At 40.4% G+C, this 24,707-nt stretch overlaps 1 protein-coding gene across 2 annotated transcripts in view; it reads left to right on the forward strand.

Annotated features, from left to right (window-relative positions):
• SLIT3 (slit guidance ligand 3) overlaps nt 1-24,707 on the forward strand; it is a 738,435-nt gene that overhangs the window by 559,382 nt on the left and 154,346 nt on the right. For both annotated transcript variants that reach the window (XM_075009368.1, XM_075009369.1), the window contains 4 exons: nt 9,273-9,423; nt 9,992-10,066; nt 20,699-20,842; nt 24,518-24,661. In XM_075009368.1, the coding sequence (XP_074865469.1) occupies nt 9,273-9,423; nt 9,992-10,066; nt 20,699-20,842; nt 24,518-24,661 (514 nt within the window). The remainder of the gene's footprint in view (nt 1-9,272; nt 9,424-9,991; nt 10,067-20,698; nt 20,843-24,517; nt 24,662-24,707) is intronic.

Here is a 24,707-nt window from a genome sequence, read left to right on the forward strand (position 1 = left end):
ATTCAGGAACAGTTTCATATGTCTTGTACAGCCCTTGTCATCAGTCTAGAGAAGGATATATTTGTTCAATAGCTGCATGAAAGACATCTAGTGAAAGCTGTTCATGGTATTTGCAGTTTGTCTTTCCATTTGCATTTGGGTTCTAAGCAACCGTTTTGGTGGGGAACGTGTTGAAACTTGATGAGTGGGAGCTCCAGGCTAGACTGCTATTCTCATTATTTGTGACTTTGATGGCCTTTCCCTATTCACTGGACTAAAAGTCTGCATTGTATGCCCAAGCCTGAGGTGCACACTGCATCTCATGGCCTTAGGATCAGACCTTACCCAGAGAGCTCCATGAATGAAGAGATAGGGCTATTTAATTATGAGAACAGAGCCTGGTGTTTGAAATTCTTTTTCCTCTTCTGTTGCTGGCTGACTAATACACCTGGGCAAGTCACTTAAGGTTTCTTTGCTTTGGTTTCCCTGGAGTATTTCATATCTGTAGTGGACTTGTATTCTTTTATTGCTAGAAATCTTGGAGAGCTTTAGATGAAAGATGCAAAGTATTCTGCTTCTTTTAAATGTTTAAAATGTGTGCATGGTAAGGAAGTGTAATCAGATGTTTTCTACATGAAATGTCTTATTTAAAGGCTAGCAGTGGTTCTGATAAATTGCAGATCACTATGATGATTCCTTTGCAAATTCCTTCATATTTTATTAAGCAAAGACCATCACTCACAAACTGTCTGTCATGATTCTCTTTGTAATGTTCAGCCCTGTCTCTCTTAATAAATGCAGATCTCCCCCTGCCCTAATTTGGCTAGTTACAGTATTGCAGTAACACCTGGTCAGGGATTTGCTGTTCAGCCTGCTCTTATCCCGCTGGCCTCCAGCAGCTCCTCGCTGGAGGTGGCGACTGAAACCTGACAGCTGTTATGTTAGCCCATACTATACTTGACACTAGTGGGGATTATCTGGGACTGAACAGACTACTCTGCAAGCAAGTGGCATTTGCAGAAAAACGTGCTTAAGGGCAAGCTCCCAGCACTTCAGCATACACGAGCTTTGCTTGAGTGATGCCAGGGAGAGATTTGTGAAATAGTGCCATGTGATCTGGCCAGCTGAAGAGTAGCAGTTTTTATTTTGTTTTGGTTTTTAAGGTCAATTCAATTTTATGTCTTCTGACCTCTCTTCTGAAAGAGATGGATGAAAGCTCAGCTGAAAATGCCCTCAGAGGTGTTGAAGCAGAGTGGAACCAGGGTGTTGCTCATTGTTCCTCATCATTGAGTTTGCTGGGAAGAAAGCAAAGGGGAAAGAGAATTAAAAGTTGGTCCAAGTGAGTGTTTGCTGTAATACTACAGCTAAATAAATATGTTTGAGTAGAATGTTGTTGCAAATGAGCAAACTGAAACTTCGGTTTGATCATATTTGTGCATATTAAGTCTTGGTTGCACGATGTAACTGTGTTTGTAAGTTTAGGTTGTACAATGCAACACTATGCATCTTACCTCTTCTATTACCTAGCCCCTTTGAAGGGGGAACAATATGACTTGGTATTGAATGTGACAGATAACAATAGCTCTTAATTTCCTTTCACTCCAAAAGTATTCCAATTGTAAAAGACAATTGATTTCACTGTGACACTAATATTACTATTTCATTTCTTGAAAAGCTTTGGAAGCTATTCAGATCTATGTATTGCCTTTTCCAGTTTATTATAGCTTCTCACTTGCTAACTTTGTTAGTGTCCTGCAATGGATAGGGGAGAGATCTCCAACAGTCCATTGGTGACATATACTACAGACTTTCTTGCTTAAGGAATTACAAGTCTGTCTTGTTTCCCAGAGAACATAACCGCCACCCCACCCACAGGGTAAATTAAGAAGGTGTTCAACTGTTTACTTCTATGCCCACTCTTTTGGTGAAAATAGAACAATTTGACACAAAGTAGGCAACTGTCCATGAGCTGTCTGTAAAAATTACCAGCCAACGTCCTTGATGGGAGTCTCGGCAGGGGTGTACTCGACACAAAGGTGATGAACACTGTTACCCTCTAGAGGCTGTTGCCTCCAGTTTTGGGATAAGTCCATTGGCCCTGCCTCTGCTGTGCTTGTTCTATGGCTAAATTGTATGTCATTCACTGGAGCTGTGAATTTAGCACTGTTTAAAGAACACCAAAAGTCACTTCAATACAAAAAAAAGAAAACCATGAGTGAGACACTGGCATGCAAAAAGCCATTTTTAAAAAAATACAGTAATGTATGAATAACAAAGATCAATAAATCTTCTGATTGTTTGGATACCTTAACAGTTTGCTGAGTTACTGCAACCTAATTGCAGAGCTGAAAACAGTGAAATATATGCAATCCCATATCAAACTAGAGGTTCAATGCTTGGTTTGAAATAACAAACCTCTGATTACCACAGTTTGGAATCTCCATTTTACAATAAATCATACAATTTTACTTTGAAGTAACTTACATTTAACATTCTAGAGCTGGGCCAGTAGCAAGGGAAATTGCCAAGTTTTCAGTGAATTGCCAATAAAATTTCAATTTCCCATGTCCATCTCCCCATTTTACACATAAAGTTTTGCAAATATTTATGCGAGTGATGTTTTGTTCGTATAGAGGATTACGGAAAAGGAGCTTGGGGCTCAAACTGAAATTCATTTTCTAAAGCAGCAAAGCAATTGGGACCAAAGCACAGGCCGTAAGTCTTCCTGCTTTTCTCTGTACATTTATCCAAAAAAAGTTTGCTTCCCTGTATATTTCTGCTCCAGTTCCCATGAACAGAAATCTGAATATGTGACTGCAAAACAAGGGCAGTGGTGCATCTGACTGCCTGTCCCCTTGTTTTTATGAGGAAAACCTAAACTAGCGGCCTTGGTAGGTTCCTTCCTCTGTACATTGCTAACTCCTGTTCATGGTGGTTTGTGATGGTTCACGGTTAGCACAAACAGTTAAAAAAAACAGGAAAATGCTCAATTATTAAAACAGAGAAGCATAAACTTGTTCAAATATTCCCCAAAGAGCTGCCAATGATTTCTACATGCTCTTCTCCATCATGGTTGAAAGTGTGTACCCGCATCAAAGTTATGGTTTGTTAACATAGGATCTGCTGAATAAAGTGGGAGATAGGTACATTGAATTAAAGGCATTAAGTAGGCAGGAAATATGTCTGCTCATTGCATAACAGGGAACCTGGGGATTTTATTCCAATAATCCAGGGCCTGAGTTGATGCTTGTTTAAAAAGGAAGGAAAAATAAGATCATGGGACTGCATCCTTCATAGCTAGGACCATGCAGAAGCCCTGGCAGGAGCCCTGAGACACAGGACATTATACGTCACAGGGGAATCTATATGCAACTGGTGTGAATTATGAAAGAAAAGGTAATGCCGTCTTTGGCTCAAGTGATTCTTAAAACAAAAGAGGTTTAAAGTGCTAATTCCCCAATTCTGCCTCTCTAGTAATTCCCTCCCACCCCGGTCGTCTAAAACCCACAGACTGGCTCAGACCGTCATCTTGTTTTAGTTGCTCATCCAGCCAGAAACGAGTCAAGTGACCAGAGAGCTTTAGTAATAGATAGCAAGTTCACTCTGGTACGATAGTTCCCAAGCTAGGCACAGATCAAAATTTGATCATGGGATACATTAATTAATAAACAAAATTTGTAAAAACTAAAGGATTTTATGATTACATTGGAGACTCCCAGTAGTTAATTCAGCTCTTTATCTATTGTGTCTGCAAAACTGTAAACTGTTCAGTGTTGCTGCTGTGAATGGCCAACTCTGACAAAGACTGCAGCCTGTGAGTACCAGTTATTCTACCAGCATTTCACCAGCGGCACAGACCCTGTCCTCCTTCAATCCTCTTCCCTGTCATCTGTGTAAATACACCTCAGATGAGTCTCTCAAAAGCACTTCTCGATAACTTAGCTGTGTGCCCCCTGAAGTGACTGGCCTTCTGCTGAAGCTCTTACAGAGAGCAGAATAAGGCTAACGCTGAGTGCTCTTGAAAGTTCCATCCCTAATGTCAAGAACACAGGGTTAAGTTATGAGGCAGTGAGCCTGGGATCAGGGAAGGAGGGAAGCTCACCATATTAATTGTATGGATCCATGGCAGACAAGAGCTACTGTGTAGCCAAATTCCAGCCACAGCCTCCCCTATGGAAAATTACAGGTGTTATGCTAAGAAGGAGCAATGGCATGTAGATAGACATGTTTATATTTAAAACTTTAATTATTCTCTACTATATCTTTGTGTTGAAGGGTGATATAAAAAACAGGCATCAAGCAATGAGTGCTGCTTCTTATTATTACTTTCTTGTAAATATTCCCACTAGTGTATGTGACCATTTGGGGTACATATTCTGCTCTGAGGTACCGAATCACAACTCTCAGTGACTTCAGTGAGTTGTGTGGAAGCATCTGAAGCCAGAGTCGTTTGGCCCGTCTGGCAGGAATCTTATATTTACCAGCATGTGCTCTGGCATCTGGAATTGGCTTTTTGTACCTCCAGGCTGGTTTCTTCAGTGGAGATCAGGCATTTTATCTGTTGTTCTAGCCACACATGCTTACTGTACAGTTAATTGTATACATGTACTGGAGGCAGCCATTTGCAATCCTTCCGTAAGGTTTTGTGTCATGATAGTTCCTCCTTTAAAAACTTCAGGTTCCCAGTCTCAGGCACAGATTGTCCTATATAGAGTGTTCTTGTAATCATAGCCTTCAGCGATGACCTCTTGTGCTCCAGCTCCTTTGCATGGGTGAAGTGGACAGCAGCTCTCAGTGAAATCTTCAGCTTGTGCTTCTCAGTGCTGCTTCCTCTGCAGGCTCCTCTCTCTTTGGTGCTGCCTAACACTGACTCTGGCTGTTAATGGGGTTTTCCTTTGTGCTTGATCTAACCATGTGGTAGAACAATACAAATTGAACATGGTTCTGTCAAGCACCATGGAAGGCTGCATACTTTCCTGCCGCATGGCATGCTGGGATACTTCTGCTGTTTTCAGAAGCATCAAAAGGTGAGAGATTCCCTCATTCTCACAGGAAAAGTGAAAAGGATTATTTGTCTTCTATAAAGAGACCTGCCTACAGCTGAGCAGCTGACTCCAGTTTGCAGGGCAAGGGATAACCCCAGAGAATAGTTGTATTGCAAAGTGATTTTTCAGAGGGCCTGCATGCAGATTAACTGTTCCAAATAACTCATTTGATTAATTGATGTTAAAGAGGACACATTGCTTGCCAACATTATAAGAATATATTTGTAATTCTTTATATATACCCCACGCAATGATTTTCTGTATTCATATGCTACAGCTTAAGTGATACCTTACCAAACACTAGCAATTTTTTCCAATAAACCCAAAGATAGTGTTATCTTGTGTTTACTATGGCATCAGGATTCCTGGTTTTGTTTTCTTATGTTCTCTTCCACTCTCATTTAGGTTAATCCACTTAGTATTAAATTTTCAATTTCATCCACTAATTTTGGGTGGTAAATTTTGAAATACCTATATTAAAATTCTATCTAAATGAGCTCTGGCAGTTGCATCCAGGTGCTTATATGTGGCCTTGTTTCCCAAAAGTGCTGGGCACTCATTAGTAGCTGCTACATGTTTGGCATTTTGGGGAACTCATACCACTTATTTCAGAATTTAACTAAGACCTCTTTTTAAAAAGGGCTGAGCCATAGAAATTTAATTTCTCAAGTTGAGGACCAGAAGAAATGTCACACCCACTTAATGAACATTCTTTCAAATTTTGTGCTTGACTTTGTTTCAGTTTTGTAAAATGGGAAAAAACTGTATCTGCCTAGGGACATTTTATTGCTTTATCAGCTGCTTCTTCTAACAGTACTTATGAGTTTACTAGGTAACATTTCTGTAACAGTAATGGGCATTTCACTTTACAGTAAACCCTCAATTTTTACAGACTAGTGGGGAGGGAGGGTGTCCTTTAATGCTGAAAGTCTGTTAAATCCAGATCTGCAGGACTGGAGGCACCTTGCAAGGTTCACTAGGGAATACTCCATCTGAGACCTGGGAGGAAAGCAGCAAGCTCGGCAGAGAGAGCTCAGCAGCGGGCTCTTTGCACTGTTAACAGAATAGAGTCTCTGAGCTTGCCTGCCACAAGCTGCTTGTCACCCACCCAAGGCTGGGCACTTCCATGGAAACTAAATTTTCCTCCTGCAGCCCCAGCTGCTCCTGCAGCCCTGGCAACTCCAGTGGTGGTGGTGGCTCTGGTGAGTTGCCATCTTTTATTTGGGGTGGGGGCTGGCAAACAGTATCCGCTATTTCCAAAGTTGGTTAAATTGGGGTCTGTTAAATTGAGGGTTTATCATATATGGTAACTCCTTTTTAGAGAAAACTTAATTCTTGTTATGTTTTAATACTGGAAATTACCTTAAAGTTCCATACCATGTTTTACATTCAGTTAATGATTAGTCTGAAACAAAGGATTTTGCATTGCATCTGTAGCTCTTCTCCATGGTGCTCTAAAGTTGAGCTTTAGACAAAGGAAGTGGTATTTGTACGTGATCACTAATTGCACTTTTTCAGTCATACCTTAGCCACCAAAACCTTGGTAGTATGCGGAAAAAATATTACATATGGGGATGAGGTTACACATTTAACTAGTTCTGGAAGCAGATGGCTGCATTTTACATTTGTTTCCCTGAGGGGAATAACTTAATAGAACAGCCACCTGTCCAAGTGATCTCAAGGCTCTAGTCAAATAGTAAATTTTATCTAATCTTTGGCAGCTGATTCCTGTTGTCTTTCAGCCTAATGGATGACTTTGACTACTTGATGAGGATGTGAGTGTTATTTATCACTTTTGACTCCATGTGCATATGGATAACTCTTCTTTAAATCTTTTTTAAACCCTTTCCTTCCTTTCTGTCCCGCTGAGCTCAGAAGGGTTTTCACCTGTTACAAGCATGCAGGTGGTGGACTGGTGCTCCGGCTAACTGGCTTTCTAATAGTTGATGCAGCATATGCATGAGACATGTAGACACTAGGAGAATTGGAATTTGGAGTTGCAAAATCACATGTGGTAAATTTCCTTCTATTAGCTTTTCCCAAAGGGTTAAGAAAAAATATTTTTTAGAAATTAGTACCTCAAAAGTATATGCCCCTCTCTGCCATTTTGTCGGGCTCTCCACTTCATCACAAATCTCCCATAGCCCACAAAACACTAGATATTATGTCTAAAATAGACGGAATGCTTAAATAAAAAGATCCCACCACTTTATGGCATTCACAATTACTTTTCCCAGGAATGGATTTATGATGAAAATTACGGGTGAATTTTTAAGAGGTTGAATTTGATAGATTCTCAAACTCATTTCTAGTCACTACTTAATTCCTGGGAACTGTTCAGTGTGGGTGCTATAAAGACAATTCTGAAGTTCTAATGAACTCAAATATAGAGTGCTGTCCGTTGTATGCTGTCATGTTCACCTGTCATCATCTTAGCTTGTGCCCCCATTGTTTGATTTTTCAGGACAGAGTTGACTGTTATAGCTGAAAACAATATTTTTCTCATATGTATTTTAAGGCACATTAAAACAAACAGTGGGCTATTCTCCCTAACGTTTAAAGTGATTTTAATTGAATAAGGAACTATTGAGCCCAAATTTTTCAGTTCTAAATATCTCCAAAGTCTATTTCCATGCCTTCAAACTAAAAACAATAGCCAGATCAGATGTCAAATGAATTTAGTTTCTCAACAGGATGATGACCTGTCTTTTTGCAGGGCAATCACCGCCATGATAACTATACTGTACAAAATAGCATACCCACTTCCCTTTCTCCACTGCAGTTTTAACCATTGTGTTATAAATTAAATGCAACTCTGTCTCTGGGATTTTCACCTACTGGTCTGATGATCAAAGTGCTAAAACTTAGGAGCTACCAGAATACACTGGATTCCACTGGTAAGGTGATGTGCAACAGGAGTTAATAAAATAATGGTGCTGTTGGATGATTCTTTTCTTCTTCTTATAGTTAACAATCACAGAACAAGCAGTGGTGTTTGTATGAGGCTCAACAGGGAAACCTGAACAAAATGACATCAAATCTCAGAAGGCAAATTTCAGCTTGGGTTTTGGTTTTTATTATTTTTCACAGTTCTTTAAAAACAAGCTTGTTCAAAACACTTTGAAGGGCATTGCCTCTTTGAATTAGTGCTTTTCAACTAAGTGTTTTTTGGCAGTGACAAAAGCCTTTTACAATTCCCATTGACTTTTGGGCCCTTGGACAAGTTAAAAATATGTGTTTGGTTGTTATGATCATTTGAGCATAACAAATGTTTCCAACCACATTTTTGGTGGTTCCATAGTGAAATATGGAGTGAGCAGGCAAGTATTGCATGACTAGATCTGTCTGGCAACCCTTGGATTTACATACACATTTATTAATACTTTTGGCTCCCAAGACACAGAGATCAAGTTTCAAACCTCTGATTATTAATAGAAAGGCTGAAAAGTACAGAGTTGTTCATTGAACCTAACGGGAAAAGCATTTCATTAGAATGGGTCAAAAGCCTTGTCAGAGAGGTCTGGCAATTACAATATAATGGCATGTTTGAGAGTGATTCTTGCTAAGTACAGTCTGTCCTTACCCTGATTAAAATGAAAATAATTTAGATTGCTGTTACTTTGAACTGCTTTTTGTTTAATATAGTTAGTCAAGATATTTAATCGCTGCAAAATTGACTAGGTCCGCTTATGCTAGGTTAATAACTAATAAAAGAGTCCTTTCTGAATGTTCATGTTTGAAATTACTCCTTCACTTTAACATGCCATCTTACTTGCTGGCATCAATAGAGACTCTGGTCTGATGCAGGAGTGAAATCCACATAGTCAGCCCTGACTGCAACAAGATTCTGTGTGTGCAAGCCTTTTGATGGACCCCACTGGGACAATTTGACTAGATGAAGAAAAAGATATTTTAATACTAGGAACACCATGAAATATTCTTCCAAGGGAAGAATGAAAGAGACAGTCATTTTAAGAAAAGAGCTGTGCAAAACATCTTGGAATGTAATGTATGGAGCCGGTCTGCTCTGCCAGTCAAAGGCTGGATGGAGTGAATGGGAAACGTAGAATAATAGAAGGTTTGGGTTGGAGAAGAACTCTGCTGGTCATCTGGTCCTCAAAGGAAGACCAATCTGAACTATAATGTAGGATGATAGACAAGGAACTGAGGGATCTCTTTTCAGTCTCAGAGTTCTGTGAATGTTAATTGCCAGGATATTTACATAGATAAATTTCCATCTCTGTGCAGGTTCAGAAGATTACAGAAGTAAGTTCACCGGGGAGTGCTTTATGGACCTTGTCTGTCCTGAAAAGTGCCGCTGTGAAGGAACAATTGTAGACTGTTCCAACCAAAAACTCACCCGCTTACCCAGTCACCTGCCTGAATATGCTACTGATCTGTAAGTGGCACATGCCCTCCAGAGGTGGTTAGGATGAATGCTGATGCTCTGAACAACCTTTAACCATTTTCTCTCTCTTATTTTAATGACTTGCTTATTGGAACTTTCAAAATGCAATGCTGCCAGTTTAAAAACTGGGGTGGTTCTTTGTTCTAAATATTTGTGAAGGCTGCAAAACTGCTCTTTCATTCCATCTCAGAACAGTCTGTACACATTGAACTGTGAAGTGATGCTGTACATGAAAGAGCTGATCTGTTCTGTGCATGCTTTCTCCTTTGGGGAGCCTTGCAAGTGAAAAGTAAAACATCCAATTTCATGGAGCATAAGACAATATTGGATATAACCTATTATCTTCTGAACATTCTATAACGCTATTTTTGAATTTTTTGTACATACCACCTTCTCTTGAAGCTCAAATAAGTGATGATAGAGAGTTGGCAGAAAATTAGGGTGGGATGATTCCTTTTGCGTAACAAAGGTCAAAATTTCTTGTCTGTATCTTGTACACCAGAGACACAGCTACAGAGATCCATGAAGCATTAAGTACCTTTTTGTTTGTTCCCACCAGACGTTTAAATGACAATGATATCTCAGTCCTAGAAGCCACTGGAGTCTTCAAGAAACTGCCCAGCCTAAGGAAAATGTAAGTTCAACTTCCTGTCTTATTAGTATGCGTACATAATAAAATACCAGCTACCTTGTACCATGAGGAAGGGGATGAGTCCTGCTTAGTTCTATGCTGCAATAATAGAATGTGTTGCATTCTTTCAATTTAAATTTAAGTAAATTTAGTGGGTAGGGTGTCGGATTGACTGCCTTGGGAGGTGAAGTCCTCAGTTTAACTACCGACCAGATGTGGGACAGACAATGGCATGTCCCATTTCCCATGGTGGTCCAAGTACTTCAACCCTTACTTCCCAAGATGTGCATGCTGTCGCTATATTGGTTCCACATGAGAAAGACAATGTGGTCAAGGTAATATATATTTATTGGGCCACCTTCTGTTAGTGACAGAATAGCTTTTGAGATCTCTCAGATCTGTGGGGTTTAAAAGCTTGTCTCTCTCACCAGTGGAAGTTGGTCCAGTAGAATATAGTACCTCACCACCTCATCCTTCCCAAGCTATGGCCCAAAGAGGCTGACGAGAATTCAGCCTTGGTGCCAGTTCAATACTCTGGTTCTTACCTGAGACTGCCAACAATGTAAATTAATTGTCATGTGGACAGCCCATGCGCACTAACACTTCTAAGACCATGCTGTATCTCAAGCAGCATGATAATATCAGATATTCTAGCCACAAAATAATTTTAGGGGAAATAAAAGAAAACAACTTTTTGCACTCACTAATAGTCTGTAGAATGAAATAATCAGCTGCCTTTCAGGTACATGATTCTATAGCCCTTTATTGGATCTATGTTCTGTCCCTGTAGAGTATGCATATTTCAGGAGGTCCTATTTTGTCAGATTCAGTAACATGAGATCTCTCCTGATAAATATTCTGCTCCAAGGAGTCGTAGCTCCAAATATACCCACTGGAGATCCATTATAAAGGGATTTTAATGGGTTCTATTTAATTATATTCTGATAAGTGACTCTTAACCAACCTTTGTGTTGACCTCTCTTGTCCTCACCCATATCCCCTCTGCAGTTTCCACTCAGGAAAATTACACAGGTCAGTCAAACTGAGTTTGGAAAACTAGTCAACCTTGCTTACTCGGCCTACCACAGATCCTTTTTACTTCCACATGTTACTAAACATCTGGAACTCCCAGCAGATTCAAGTAATGCAAGATCTCAGGCTCTAACACACACAAGCCTGCTGTGGATCCTTTTTTTCAGTTTCAGATGCTGTTTATTTTAGATCCTGACCTGGGGGCTGAAAGTGTCAGAGGGATAGTCATGTTAATCTGTAGCTTCACAAAAAAAAAGGTGTTAACGGGGCTGAAAGAGAACATGGGAGTTAGTCATCTCTGTAAACCTAGCCCACCGTGAAAGATACCATGAAGAAGGCATGTTGGTGCTTTTCAGTAAATGTTGGTGACATTTTCACAAAGACTTGTAAGGTCATAGTGTATATTTATATACAATACGTAGCACTGCAAAAATGAATAAATATATGGAACTGCAAAAAAATCTCCTCACATGATCATGTTTGAGTTAATAACAATAAGAGATGCGATAGTTGGATCAGTTCCTTGATTTCATTTGACACTTAAAACAGACCGAGTAACTGTCCTTCTTGTGCCTATAGATCTGTAAGGAGCTGGGGCATTTTAACAAGGCAGCCTTGCTATTCATAAACACAGCATGAAGCTGCCATATGTTCTAAGAGCTTGTCACCGATGAAGCAATAAATCCTCAGTGCTCTATTCCTGGCAGAAGATAAGAATGTAAGATTTCAGGTGCAGTTCAGATGTCCGCATTCTGGCAATGAAAGGTCTGGTGAGGAGAGGTAGTTGTGCCCTGAAGTTCATAATAAAGCATTTCCTCATATAGGTTTTCAATAGCAGACTCCAAGCAGGGAGATATCTAGCCATGCTTGTTAGCTGGGCTTCAATTTTTGATCTTGCCCTACCTGAAGACCCTTTTCTCACACAGTAAAAAGGTTGTCCCACCTGGCATGCTGGGATTTTGGAATAACGTACTGGAGAACATTGCATTCTTTAAAATGGTTTAGGCTAGCTTTTCTGAAAAGCATGAATTAAACTTGACTGTGCCACCCCTTCTCATGGTTTGAAACACTACAATCATACCCTTTCATAAAATGTCTTTAGAAGCACCCGTAAAGCAATTGAGCCACGTGGAAAATAGCTCCCCTGTACACCCTTTCTTGCCCTTTGACTACCTAAGTGATAGTCTGCTTTTGTGCATAATACCAGGGATTTACTTCTCTGTGTCTACTCCAGGGAGACATCAGTGGATAGGGACTGCGGATGGTTCTGACTCTAGTACAGCTGCTTATTGTACATATCAGGGAATCCGATGGAAAAGGTGGTTAAGCCTTTCAGCCACCTATTGCCACCACTTTACATAAAAGGGTCAAGAAAATTGAATGAACCCCCACTTTTTTCAGTGTGGATGTGGACTGCAGACTGATTTCACCACCCTTCTAGAAATATCACTGACGCCATTCTATAACATGACAGGTGTTGTGTGTGTCATGAGCTTTTCTGTGGCACTCATGGCTGTAGTATGTGAGTACTGCACAAGCATTCATGAATTTACTTTCACAACACATGCATGAGGTGGTGCAAGGGGAAAGAGTTAGTCTTATTCCCATTTTACAGATGAGCAGCACAAGGAAACTAAAATCAGAAGTTCACACTGATTTTGGATGTCGAATTTGAGACACCTGGGTTAATCAGAAAACTCAGTATTATATAGCACAATTTTTGGGTTCAAAGCACAGCTCTCATTGGCTTGAGTTGCCACTGTGAGTGTTCAGTACACCTACAGCTCGGACTCCAGGGTCTCAGGTCAATCACCCAGAAAATAAAGCTCACACTATTAGTGACCCTCTGCAAGAAGGTTAAGTGGTTTGCCTAGTATCACCAGTGAACTTTTTGGCAGATTCAGGAATATACTCTAATTTTCCAGGGCCACATTCAACTGTATAAGCCATGAGGCTGTCCTTCCTCTCCCTGCAGTCCCCTGCCTAGACACTACATACCTTCCAATGTCAGCAACAAGGGAGGCTGAGGTAAATGGCCTACTTTACCACATCATCCTGATTCACCCCCGGTGGAGGGCCAGCACCTTGTCTGCAGTCTGCCCCCGGCACATCTCTATCCAGTCTGCAGTTATCTCCGCCGTAACCTAAAATCTACCGCAGGCTCCTCAACCTATCTCTCTCCCTCCTCCTGGATCTTTTTCCCATTTTCCTTGCCCAGCCAGTCCCATTTTCTGACTCCCCTCCCCCAAACCAACTTTCAATCCAGGTTTCCGTCTTCTGTCACCCCGACAATCTCTAGTCAGCCACTCTAAAATTCCCTCCAACACATCTGGCCCACGTCTCCTCTGCATTCAAATCATACAGATTCCTTTTCCACACTGGCAAGCACAAGAGACACTGAGCATAGGAGAGAGGGTCTCCTTGCTCACTGTCCAGGTGCCTGGATCGCAGGTCCTATTGGCCACAGTTCACTGTTTCTGGCCAGATGGAGCTGTGGAAAGTGGAATAGGCCAAGCCACCATATCCTGCAGCTTCCAATGGTCAGGAATAGTGATTCATGCCCAGGCTGGAGCTGTGAGTGGCCATATCTGTGAATGTGCAGGTAGATAAACCACCTGATTCTGCCAGCAGCTAACACTGATGAACTACATCCAGCCCACAGGCTATTTATTGCCCACCCCAGTCTGTAGTATTGTCAGAGTTCTGGATATACCTACATTTTATACTGTCTCAGACCACAGAATCTTTCTCAGTTTCCTAGCTGAAGGAGCTTGGAATTTCAGGAATTTAGCAGCTGGAATTTCAGGAGCAATTGTTTATAAGTAAGGGAAAATGTCTATAGAAACATTTGATCCGTGGCGTTCCTTGAGCCGCAAGTGCTAATAGGGTTTTGCAATGTGAGGGTATTGTGACATAGACTCTGATATGTCACCAATGTCCAAAAGTGGCTTTTTTCTCCTTTAAAATATTGCTAAATTATCATCCTTTCTTTAAAACACTGAATGTGCCCTGGCAACCCAAGTTTTCTTTATCTCTCCCAAGGATAATTGGAGTGGCCTTTATTGGGTGCTCATCCTATAGATATATGTTGAGTGTATCCTGGAATCATGAGTTGACCTGAACTTTTCCTTTTTTTCCTCAGCCTGTGCTATCTGGTCACTGAGTGCATTGTAGTGTTTATTTTAGCAATTAAAGCCTCAAAGTGCAGTTCTACTCTGAAAATAACTCACTCTGTCATCAATTTTATGGGTTCTACATTCACGGTGGCCCAGTAATGCAAACTCAGAATTGTTCAGTTGTCTTCAGTATGGCTAAAATGTTTTTCCTCACAACAATGACTAATGTACGTGGATTCTCAAACCCTCTTCTCCAACTAGCTTAAAAAATTATAAAACCCTGGGGAGAAGCCAAACAAAAGCAGATAAAATAGTTAATGAAAAAATAGTTAAAAACTTCACTTGTAACACAAACAGTATTTTTACCCAGAAGGAGGAGAAGTTTCAGAGACTCCATAAATTACCCTAGGAACTGTGCTGTTCTCAGTTTCATGTGGAAGGTGCTTACACACTACAGTGATAACTAGCAGGGTAAATCCCTAAAAGAGATAGGGTTTAACCAAGTAATTAGTACTGGATAAACAATTCTTTTGATGCATGACCCAGAATAGAATCTAGCTCTGTTTCTCAAAGCTATGTTAACTCTGCATGACCAACAGGTATAAAATACCATTATAAATTTTAGCTACTAGTGTAAACAGATAAAACTCTGAGCAATAACCCTGTAAAACAGCACGTTTGTAACTTAATAGGTCTGCGCTCTATATGTTCAGAGGCATACTTCTAGGTTCAGTCCTCTAACAAACTCCTTTTTAACTCTTCTCCCAAGCTGTGGGTTATAGGCATGCCTGAAGACCCATTTCCTTTTCAGCTGTCCCTGCATTTTGTGTGGATTTTATTGTATGGTAGCCATGGGAAGACAGGGGTTACTACTGCTGCATAACAGCAGCCAAATAAACCAGAGCTCTGTAGATGCAGAAGTTTGATCCTGCTGATTTTTAGACAAGTGCAAATGGAGGGTCCCTATGAATACAAATGAGGTTTAGAGCACTAGACTTGGTCTTTGCTACACAGCAGTGGTAGATACTGGTATCAAACCCACTGTGAACCTTTTCTCATATGCACAAGTGCAAAGCATAATAAAAAAACTAAAAATACAGGAAATAGGCAGAGAATGGACATATCTGTGGAGTCATAGATGGAAGTGATCTTCATGGCATCGAACCTGTTAGCCATTCCTGTCTCCTGCATCTGCAAGGTTGGAGTAAGCTAGAAGCTATACAGTGGACGCTCATTAATGTAGGGCTAGGTTCCTTTGTGCTCCTTATTCCCCTCCTTTTTAACCTTACATGCATCTCTGTGCACCTGTGTTTGCTGGATAAAACACTCACTATAATATGTACCAGATTTCCCATAGTATATGAGCATCTTTGATGCACTAAATGTAACTCACATAGTTTTGATGGGTGATTTCCTTTGTTATTAATGAAGGTAAGAGTCACTTTGCCTGCAGCATTGTGGCAAGTGTTTATTCAGCATCTCTATGTTTAAGCATTTATGCCAGGCTAGCTTCCCTCAGTAGGGCCTAGCAGCTAAATCTGTTCCAATACAGAGACAATGGCAGGTGCTGTCTCCCCTAGAAATCCTGACTTATTTGTATGCAATGATGGTACATGTTCAGGCAACTATCACGTAGGTGCCTTTGTCTGTTCTGTCAATAAGCTGTGTATTTACATGGTCCTGGAGGATTAATTGACCCCTGCATTTGGGAACCCAATTTGTCCAGTTTAAGAAGTCATTCAGTACAAATTTACTGCCAGCTCAGCCTGTATGGCAACCACCCACTGAAGGGCTGTCTAATAAACATGTGCTGCATGTGTGTTTGAAAAAGAACCCAGCTATTATACTCCCATGGTGAAGTGGATGCAAGGGGAGTGGATCTTTCATTGATACAGACATTCCAGATATTTATGAATGGGGGCAGGTTTTGTAAGTCAGAGCTAAGACAGGCACAGGGAAGTGAAGGTGATTTTTCTGACGTCAACAAAACAAAGCAGCAGAAATGTAGCACTTTAAAGAGTATCAAAATGATTTATTCAGTAACAAGCTTTCATGGGACAGACCCACTTCCTCAGATCAATTTCATTTCCAATACAGACTAACATTTATAAGTACAGAGGACCAAAAAGAAAAAAAAATTGCAATAAAAACTGACAAATCAAATAGGATAGAAGGAAGGGGGTGACAGGTGGGGGGGATGTCAATTGTCCTGTCTAAAATAATTAACCGGTTGAACCTCTCCAGTCCAGAACACTCTCATCCAGCAACACGCGTAATCTGGCATGATTTTAGTTAGCTGGGTGACTTCCTATCATGAGTGTGGACAAGTTGCCCATCGTCCCATAAAATTTGTTTTCAGCCACCAGTCCTGGCTTTCAGGGTTCTGTGCTATTATTTAGCTTTAATTTATCCCTAAATGTCTTTTAAGAGCCTAGTAAGCAGTGGAAGTGTTGGTAATGTGCTAGAAAATGTTGACCTCCTGTGGACTGGCGAATCATCTCATCTGGCACTAGTGAAGTCCCAAGGCTGGCGAACGAGAGAGGTTCAACCTGTATTTTTTGGGATAGGAAAAATCATTTCCAGTCAAACGCTAGTGGTGAGTAGGATGACTTGTGGTTCTCTGTATCTCTGAAACTCTTTATTCTGAGAAGCTTAGTAGTCGGATGATAGGACCCTAAACCCCTTGTGTCTAGGCAATACAGGATCAGCTTTAGCTGGGGGTGGTAATAACCAAAAATTATTCACTGGGCTCTGTCAAGGAGACAGCGAGCTGGCTCCAGAAGGCAGATATTCATGGCTCTTAATTGCCTGTGCCCCATCATCAGTCCCAGTAGAAAGATCGTTGGGCATGGAGCCAGAAGGAAAAGTTGAATCCTATATGGAAGGGTCAAGGTATGCCAGTAGGACTGCATAAGAAAACCCAGATTACAACCATTTGTTGTATGATCTGCTCTGCAGATAGAGATTAGCCTGGCATCGTTCACCACCACAACCACCACCACCCCCACATCAAATTCACTTAAACAAAAACTCATGTGTCTTTGTAAAACAAATCCAAAGTAACAGATGGAAAATAGGATTGAGCTGGAAGGTTGCCAAGACTGATCTAATATTATTTCAAAGCACTTGTTTCAAGTCTGATTTGGGATGGAATCTCAGCATTCCTGAAGGACACGGCTTTTAATGTTTGAAATAAAGTAATTTGAAGTAAAGGCCTGCTGTGAAATCAGGAATTTTTTCAGTTTACTCCAGATGGAAATATGCCATTTTCACTGTGAAATTACATTGTCACCTCCAAAAATGCTAACCTGGTTTATGTCTAAATCACAAGATAAGTATAGTTAAAGTTTTGCTGATTTTTTTTTCTTACCATGTTGCCAGCAGGACTTAAGCAGCTTGACTCCTATTTCCAGGGTCTAGGGGTTCTAGTGGACCTTTTATGTCAATCAGGTTTCACAAGATGGTAAACTTTTTTAAAGGGCATTTGCCTTCAGCTATCCATTTTTTTATTTTTTATCCTTTTTGTTTACTGTGTAATAAGTGGGAAATTGGGTTCAGGATGACAAATAAGAAAGCCCATCTTCGTGAAGAGTCTCATCCAATCCCACTGGACTCATAGTCAAAAACAGTCTTTTGTCCATGTGCTGTTATATATCTTATCTTCGTCACTTCTGTTGTCTTGTTTATCTTGTTCTATTTAAATTTGAATTTTAAGATCTGTAGGGCAAAGAATATATATTTGTCTATTCTGTACAATACTTAGCATGTTTTGGAAGCTTAAAAACTAGTAGTGTTTTGCAGGTGAAAAGAGTAGAGTTCAACAACCCAGATGTTTGAAGTCCATATTTACAGTAATGACACTGTTGACAGAGGAAAAGTGCAACTGATATGCCTTATGTTCAATTGGTAGACTGAGAAGTTAAGGACTTCTTCAGTGTCTGGCTAGCCTACTGAGTATGTTTGCTTTTGCAAGATGAGTGTATGTCCTCTGAGAAGTGATTTGCAATCACTCTTTTACATGGACCACAAAACAACCTTCAGATAGTTATGAAACCTAATGACAGGTTGAACCTCTGTCATCTGTCACCCTCGGGACCTGACAAGTGCCCAACAAGGGAATTTGCCAGGCCACCAGAGGTCAATATTGTCTAGCACGTTACCAACACTTTCACTGCTTACTGAGCTCTTAGAAGTTATTTAGGGGTAAATAGCAGGAAAAAACCTGGAGAGCCAGGTCTGGTGGCTGTAAACAAACATTATGGGACCATGGGAAACTTGTCAACACCCATGCTAAGTGATTGTCCAGCTAACTAAAAAATCGTGCCGGATTACGGATGTTGCTGGGCAAGAGCATTCTGGATTAGAGAAGTTCAACCTGTGCTACAACTGTGGGTTGGATTATAAGTGGTGAACCACAGGTCAAAGGTGCTGTATGGATTACCAGTCAGAGAATAAAACTGCAAATATGCTTCATTCCATGGTCTCCACCAGGGAAAGACAGTTGTGAGCAATAAAAGAAATAACTTAATGTAGGGATTCAAACAGGCACACAAAAATCTGCTTTCATCAGACAACAGTTATGCCCCAAATTAAATTCATATGTCATAATATCCATACTAGTCTGGCTTTGACGCTGAACATAAATGCTTGTCTTCACATCACAAATGAATGTATAAAGTACAAGAAGCTTTTGGAAATCCCTCACCCATCCAAAAATAACCATGTGTGCATATATTTTTTTTCATTATTTTTTACGCCTTCTAGTTGGCATTCTTTCCCCTCCTTGCTGGCTGCAGAATGTGCACAAGGTGATGGGGTCACATGCTGTATAGTCCAATATCTGACAGTTGCTCAGGAGACATAAGACAGCTTACCAGAATTTACCACGTGAAACACATCTCTGGTCTACACAGTTTCTTTCATTCAGGGACAAGTTGCACAAAGAGCAAAAACTCCAGTGTGTGTTTGCATCTGAGGCCAGAATTGTACTGTTGCCAGGTGTTCCATTATCTTTTATCCTAATCAAACTGTCCATTCTCCATTCCCGGGCACAACTCCAATGTCTTCTTGTTTGCTTGTTTTTCCTCCTTTAGGCACAGATTCTGAATTCCTTTCTTCTGTTGAATAGCAATGGGACCACTTCTGCAATATGACGCTACTCAATCTGAATATTGGTCTCAGAGTCTGGTCTTTGGAGTGTATGTTTTTTGGAAAACAGATATATGTTATATGCATGTCCCTATGCTTCAGAGACTGATTACATAGAATACTGATTGCTGCCATGGGTAGTAACTCTGAAGCAAAGGGGATTCACAGTAGCACATACTGAGCATCTTTGTTAATATTTTCAGGACTGAGCCTTAGAATTCTGGAAAACTTAAAGCATGATTTTCATAAATAAGAGTATCAAGCACTCCTGTAGCACCTTAAAGACAAACAATTTTATTCATTAGATAATGAGCTTTGGTGAGTTTTGTGTTAGTCTTTATGGTGCCACAGGACTGCTTGTTTTTGTGAAGCTAAAGTCTAACACAGCTACCCCTCTGAGACTGTAAATAAGAGGAGCCTATTTTAATAAAGTTTTAACTGTTATTTCATCAAATGGAAGTTTTCTCTCCATTTGGCTTTTCCACAATTACAACACATTTGGCTCAGGTTTCATTTCCAATTTAAACAATTTTGTAGTTTAATTAATTTGTATTTTTGCATTCATTGTTCCCTTCACATCTTAGCTCTACAGATTAAGGTTCTTCCATTACCTGCAGACAACAAACATCTTTAGATAGTATTTTCAGGGTAGATATTTAGAAAATAGAGCTATCAGTTGCCGTAACCATACCTGAGAAATAAAGTAATGAAATACTTTACAATATGAACGACATCTGGAGTTTTTTCAAGTGCAGTGCTTTCTAGGATCTCACACATTTGAATTGTCATCAATGTGCATATGTTTCTCAGCCTATTATTGTTTATGTGTTAAAGGCAATGCAGTGCTTGGTGCTCCACAGTTGACGCAGGTAAGATGGTCCATGTATCAGGGTTATATACTCTGTCCCTTGTGGTTACATTAAGGCTTGCCAGAGATGAGCACTCCAGTCCCAGTCCAGCAAAAAACACTTTAAAGATGTTTAAATATGTGCTCACATACAGTGCCAGAATGCTCTATGCGTTGCAAGATCAAACTCATTGAGAGCGTGATTCAGACGAGGTGTAACAGGTTGTAGTTCTATTGACTTTGGTCTCACATGCCTGTCTCAGTTGTGTTTCCTACCTTGGTATGATTGTGTTTGTGAAAAATGGCATGAAAAGTGAGCCGTTTGTACATTCTGCTTTCACACTGCTAAATGCCTTCAATTACAGATTGAAAACCTGGCTAGATCATTTCTGCAAAGCACATAGCCTTCATTAAGCCTCTCTGGCCCTTGTGCTGACAAAAGAGTGGAGCAAGACAGTAATCTTTCCTGTTATCTTTGCTTTACCCCACCAGAAACCTGAATAATAATAAGATCAAGGAGATCCGAGAAGGTGCCTTTGATGGGGCAGTCGGGGTCCAGGAACTGATGCTGACAGGGAATCAGCTGGAATCTGTGCAAGGGCGAATGTTTAGAGGCCTCACAGGACTCAAGACAATGTAAGTGTGAAGCCTGGGTCTGCCTGTTGAAAAGTGTGGCTGCTTGTTGGGAGAGCTAGGTCACAATTGTACCTATTTACACTATAGTTATTAGACAATAAATCCTTTGGGGCAGAGAACATGTCTTACTATGTTCATAAAGCACCACGTATTGTTATGGTGCTCTGTGAAAGATATGTTGTCTGTTGTTTCTTTACAAGGGTTAGTGAATGGACAGTGAAACTGTCTCAGGCCAAAGCTGAATAGATTTAATCATTTCACCTTTTTAGTTCATTAGTGGAGTTGTGATTATGTCAGAGATGTTTGCCATTGTATAATGCAATATGGTTTCATGTTGTAGACGCTGTACTAGATTCTAGGATATTAGGGTTTAAATTCCCACCTCTGCCATAGATTTCCCATGTGGCCTTGTGCAAGTCAGTAATATAAATACCTAGATGTAGACAAACAGTGGACACTAGAAAATGCATCATAGTTGTCTTCTTCCCCATACACTGGAGATAAAACTTCCAGTAAAATCAGAAAGACAGCATATAATCAGCCATTTGACAAATATCCTTTTTGCACAATCTCTCTGTTTGAGGACATAGTATCTGAGCAGTTTGACTTTCCACTGCAGATGGCTCCAAACTACAACTGCAATTAAAAAAAAAATAAAAGCTCTCTTTAGTCACAGCAACAAGTGTTTCTTACTTTGCAAAGTAACATAGTGCCAAAGCTGTCAGTCCGTACTCAAAGAAAACAACTCTGACATGATTTGGAGGTTTGCCTGGGAGAAGACCTCACAACTTGGTCCATAGAGACAAAAACTGGAGAACTTTTCCTTCAGTGTTCCTTCAACTTTTGCTTTTCTTTGGCTTAGTCCATCTGGGGTGCGTGTTTTACTGAGAAACATTTACATTCTGTTTGTGGATACTAAATTAACTTTTTAGCCAATGGCAGGGCTCCCAAGCAAAATAAGTATATTTTCATAGCTATTTAGAATTTGAGTGTGCTGCTGACCTGACTCACATTTTCCCCGCAGTGTAAATATACACAGCATGAAATGAAAATCTGAAAGTACAAGTTTTCTTTCAGAAAGGGCACCCAGTGTAGGCTATAGAATCCATTGGATTGAGAGACATAAATGTGTTCTTTGAGCAATAAAGCTATTGTCTTAAACCAAGACGCCATGCTGGACAGAGGTGTGCACTGATTTTGAAAATCCTGTGTGCTTCTGTAAATGTATTAAATAATTAAAACCCTTCCTGTATATGCGAAGTTACTCTCTTAACATTTATGGAATCCAAAAATTATGTCATACTCAGATATGACTTCAGTATGATGTACTTCCAGAAGTGATCTAATCCAACCAAGGCCTTGGAGGCTCCCTTCTCCTGTGATAGCATGCTGCTCCTAGCATTTAGGGCATAGATGGAATCAATACATTAAGTAACAAGTTCTCCCCAGCTCTTTGAGGTCTTGTTCATATCTCTTGCTATGTGGTTTTTGGTCTTCCAATTTTTAACAAGCTTTATGCAACCACCAGGACCCATTTGTATTATAGGTTGATTGGGGTGATAACTAGGTTTGGAAGTATATCCACCAAAAATGTAGTGTCAAGTCATGACCTCAGTGCAGACTGGATTTCTGAGTAGAGAACTGTTTCCTCTTTAGTTTATGTGCTTAGATGATTGGAATGGTGCACTCATGGAGTGATCATGCATATTCTTTGGCTCTAGTGATGTGCTTTAGCAACTGAAGAAGGTTTAATCTAAAGGGCTATGCCTACACTAGCCCAAAACTTCGAAATGGCCATGCAAATGGCCATTTTGAAGTTTACTAATGAAGTGCTGAAATGCATATTCAGCGCCTCATTAGCAGGTGGGCAGCTGTGGCACTTTGAAATTGATGTGGCTTACCGCTGTGTGGCTCGTCCTGATGGGGCTCCTTTTTGAAAGGACCCCGGCTACTTCGAAGTTGCCTTATTCCTATGAGCAGATAGGAATAAGGAGATTCAAAGTAGCCGGGGTTCTTTCAAAAAGGAGCCTCGTCTGGATGAGCCGCGCGGCAGTGAGCCACGTCAATTTCGAAGTGCCGCGGCCACCCACATGCTAATGAGGCGCTGAATATGCATTTCAGTGCTTCATTAGTAAACTTCGAAATGGCCATTTGCATGGTCATTTCAAAGTTTTGGGCTAGTGTAGACACAGCCAAGATGAATAGTGACATTTATGTATCACACCATTCTTTGGTATGAAATGTCACACATACTTACAGAATAACTCTAAAGCCTTTGTTGCTATGAAGCAAAATTAGAGATTATAGTATTTCATATCAATTAGGCTTTACCTTCAAATCCATTGTTACCATAACAACTCCCAGCAATATATGTCCATCTGGTGCAAGTGCTGAGCAAAGAATTATTTTATGGAGTCATTATTCCCCCACCCCTGGCTACTAGAGGAAAGTTAATGATGATGACAAGATTTCAGAGCTGGTTTTGGTTTGGAAATCCTTTTATGTATCATATACTGGCTTCCACTATTGCTGTCTCCTTTCATTCTGGTTAAAAACAGGTATTAAAAACTATTTAGGATAGTAATTTATTAATGCAATGGTTAAGTACTGTTGTGTTCAGAAGGTAGCCAAAGTCCATATCAGGTGGCCTCAGAAATCCAAACTACACCCATAATTTGTGTATAGTTATTTCAAAATAGGTGCTATTCCTTGTGAAATGAGGTTTACCAATTTCAAAATGACGCTGCTACTATTTCAAATTTTTTTGAAATAGCAATTATGTTATATAGATGCCAAGTTAGTTATTTCAAAACAGCAGCTGTTATTTCAAAATAACTTGGCTGTGTAGACCTACTCATACTCAGTAAATTAATAGACTTTTAAAGCTGACTGCGTGTCTCATGCTAGTGAAGGCATTTGGTCCCACTGTAATTTCAGCTGCACAGTGTGCGCACAAATTTAATGCCAGGTGTGAGCAAGATTAGTAATGAACTTTGAGATTCATAATGATACACCTTTAAGATGAGAAGAACCCTTTCTTCAATTCTTTTACTTTTGATAGTCAAAAGAGAATGGAGTCAGTCTTTACTATCCTGTATTGCAACGGATGAACCTTAGGAGATAGTCCAGCAGAGGGCAACAAAAATGATTAGGAGGCTGGAGTACATGACTTATGAGAAGAAGGTGAGGGATTTGGGCTTATTTAGTCAACAGAAGAGAAGAGTGAGGGGTGAATTGCTAACAGCTTTCAACTTCCCAAAGGGGGATTCCAAAGAAGATGGGGAGAGGCTTTTCTCGTTGGTGACAGATGTCTTAACAAGGAGCAATGGTCTCAAGTTGTGGAGGGGAAGGTGTAGGTTGGATATTAGGAAGAAACTGATTCACTAGGAGAGTGGTGAAGCTCTAGAATGGGTTACCTAGGGAGGTGGTAGAATCTCCTTCCCTAGAGGTCTTTAAGTCATGCCTCGACAAAGCCCTGGCTGGTATGATTTAGCTGGCGTTGCCCCTGCTTTTATCAGGGGATTGGACTCGAAGGCTCCTGAGGTCACTTCCAACCCTATGATTCTAGGAATGGTATTCTGTTGCCACTCTGCCCTGAGATTAGGTGCACAGCCGCCACCAGCACCAACACTAGTATCCCAAGAAGTATTCTCATTCCATGTTTGAATCTTTTAGGATGCTGAGGAGCAACTTGATCAGCTGTGTGAACAATGACACCTTCACAGGACTAAGCTCCGTGAGGCTACTCTCACTGTACGACAATCGCATCACCACCATCACTCCTGGAGCTTTCAATACACTTGTCTCTTTGTCGACGATGTAAGTAATCCTTTTAACTTTTTCAGTGGTGCCACTGTCCAGGACT

The sequence above is a fragment of the Carettochelys insculpta genome, chromosome 15 (assembly GCF_033958435.1).
Source record: "Carettochelys insculpta isolate YL-2023 chromosome 15, ASM3395843v1, whole genome shotgun sequence".
NCBI classification, from domain to species: Eukaryota; Metazoa; Chordata; order Testudines; family Carettochelyidae; genus Carettochelys; species Carettochelys insculpta.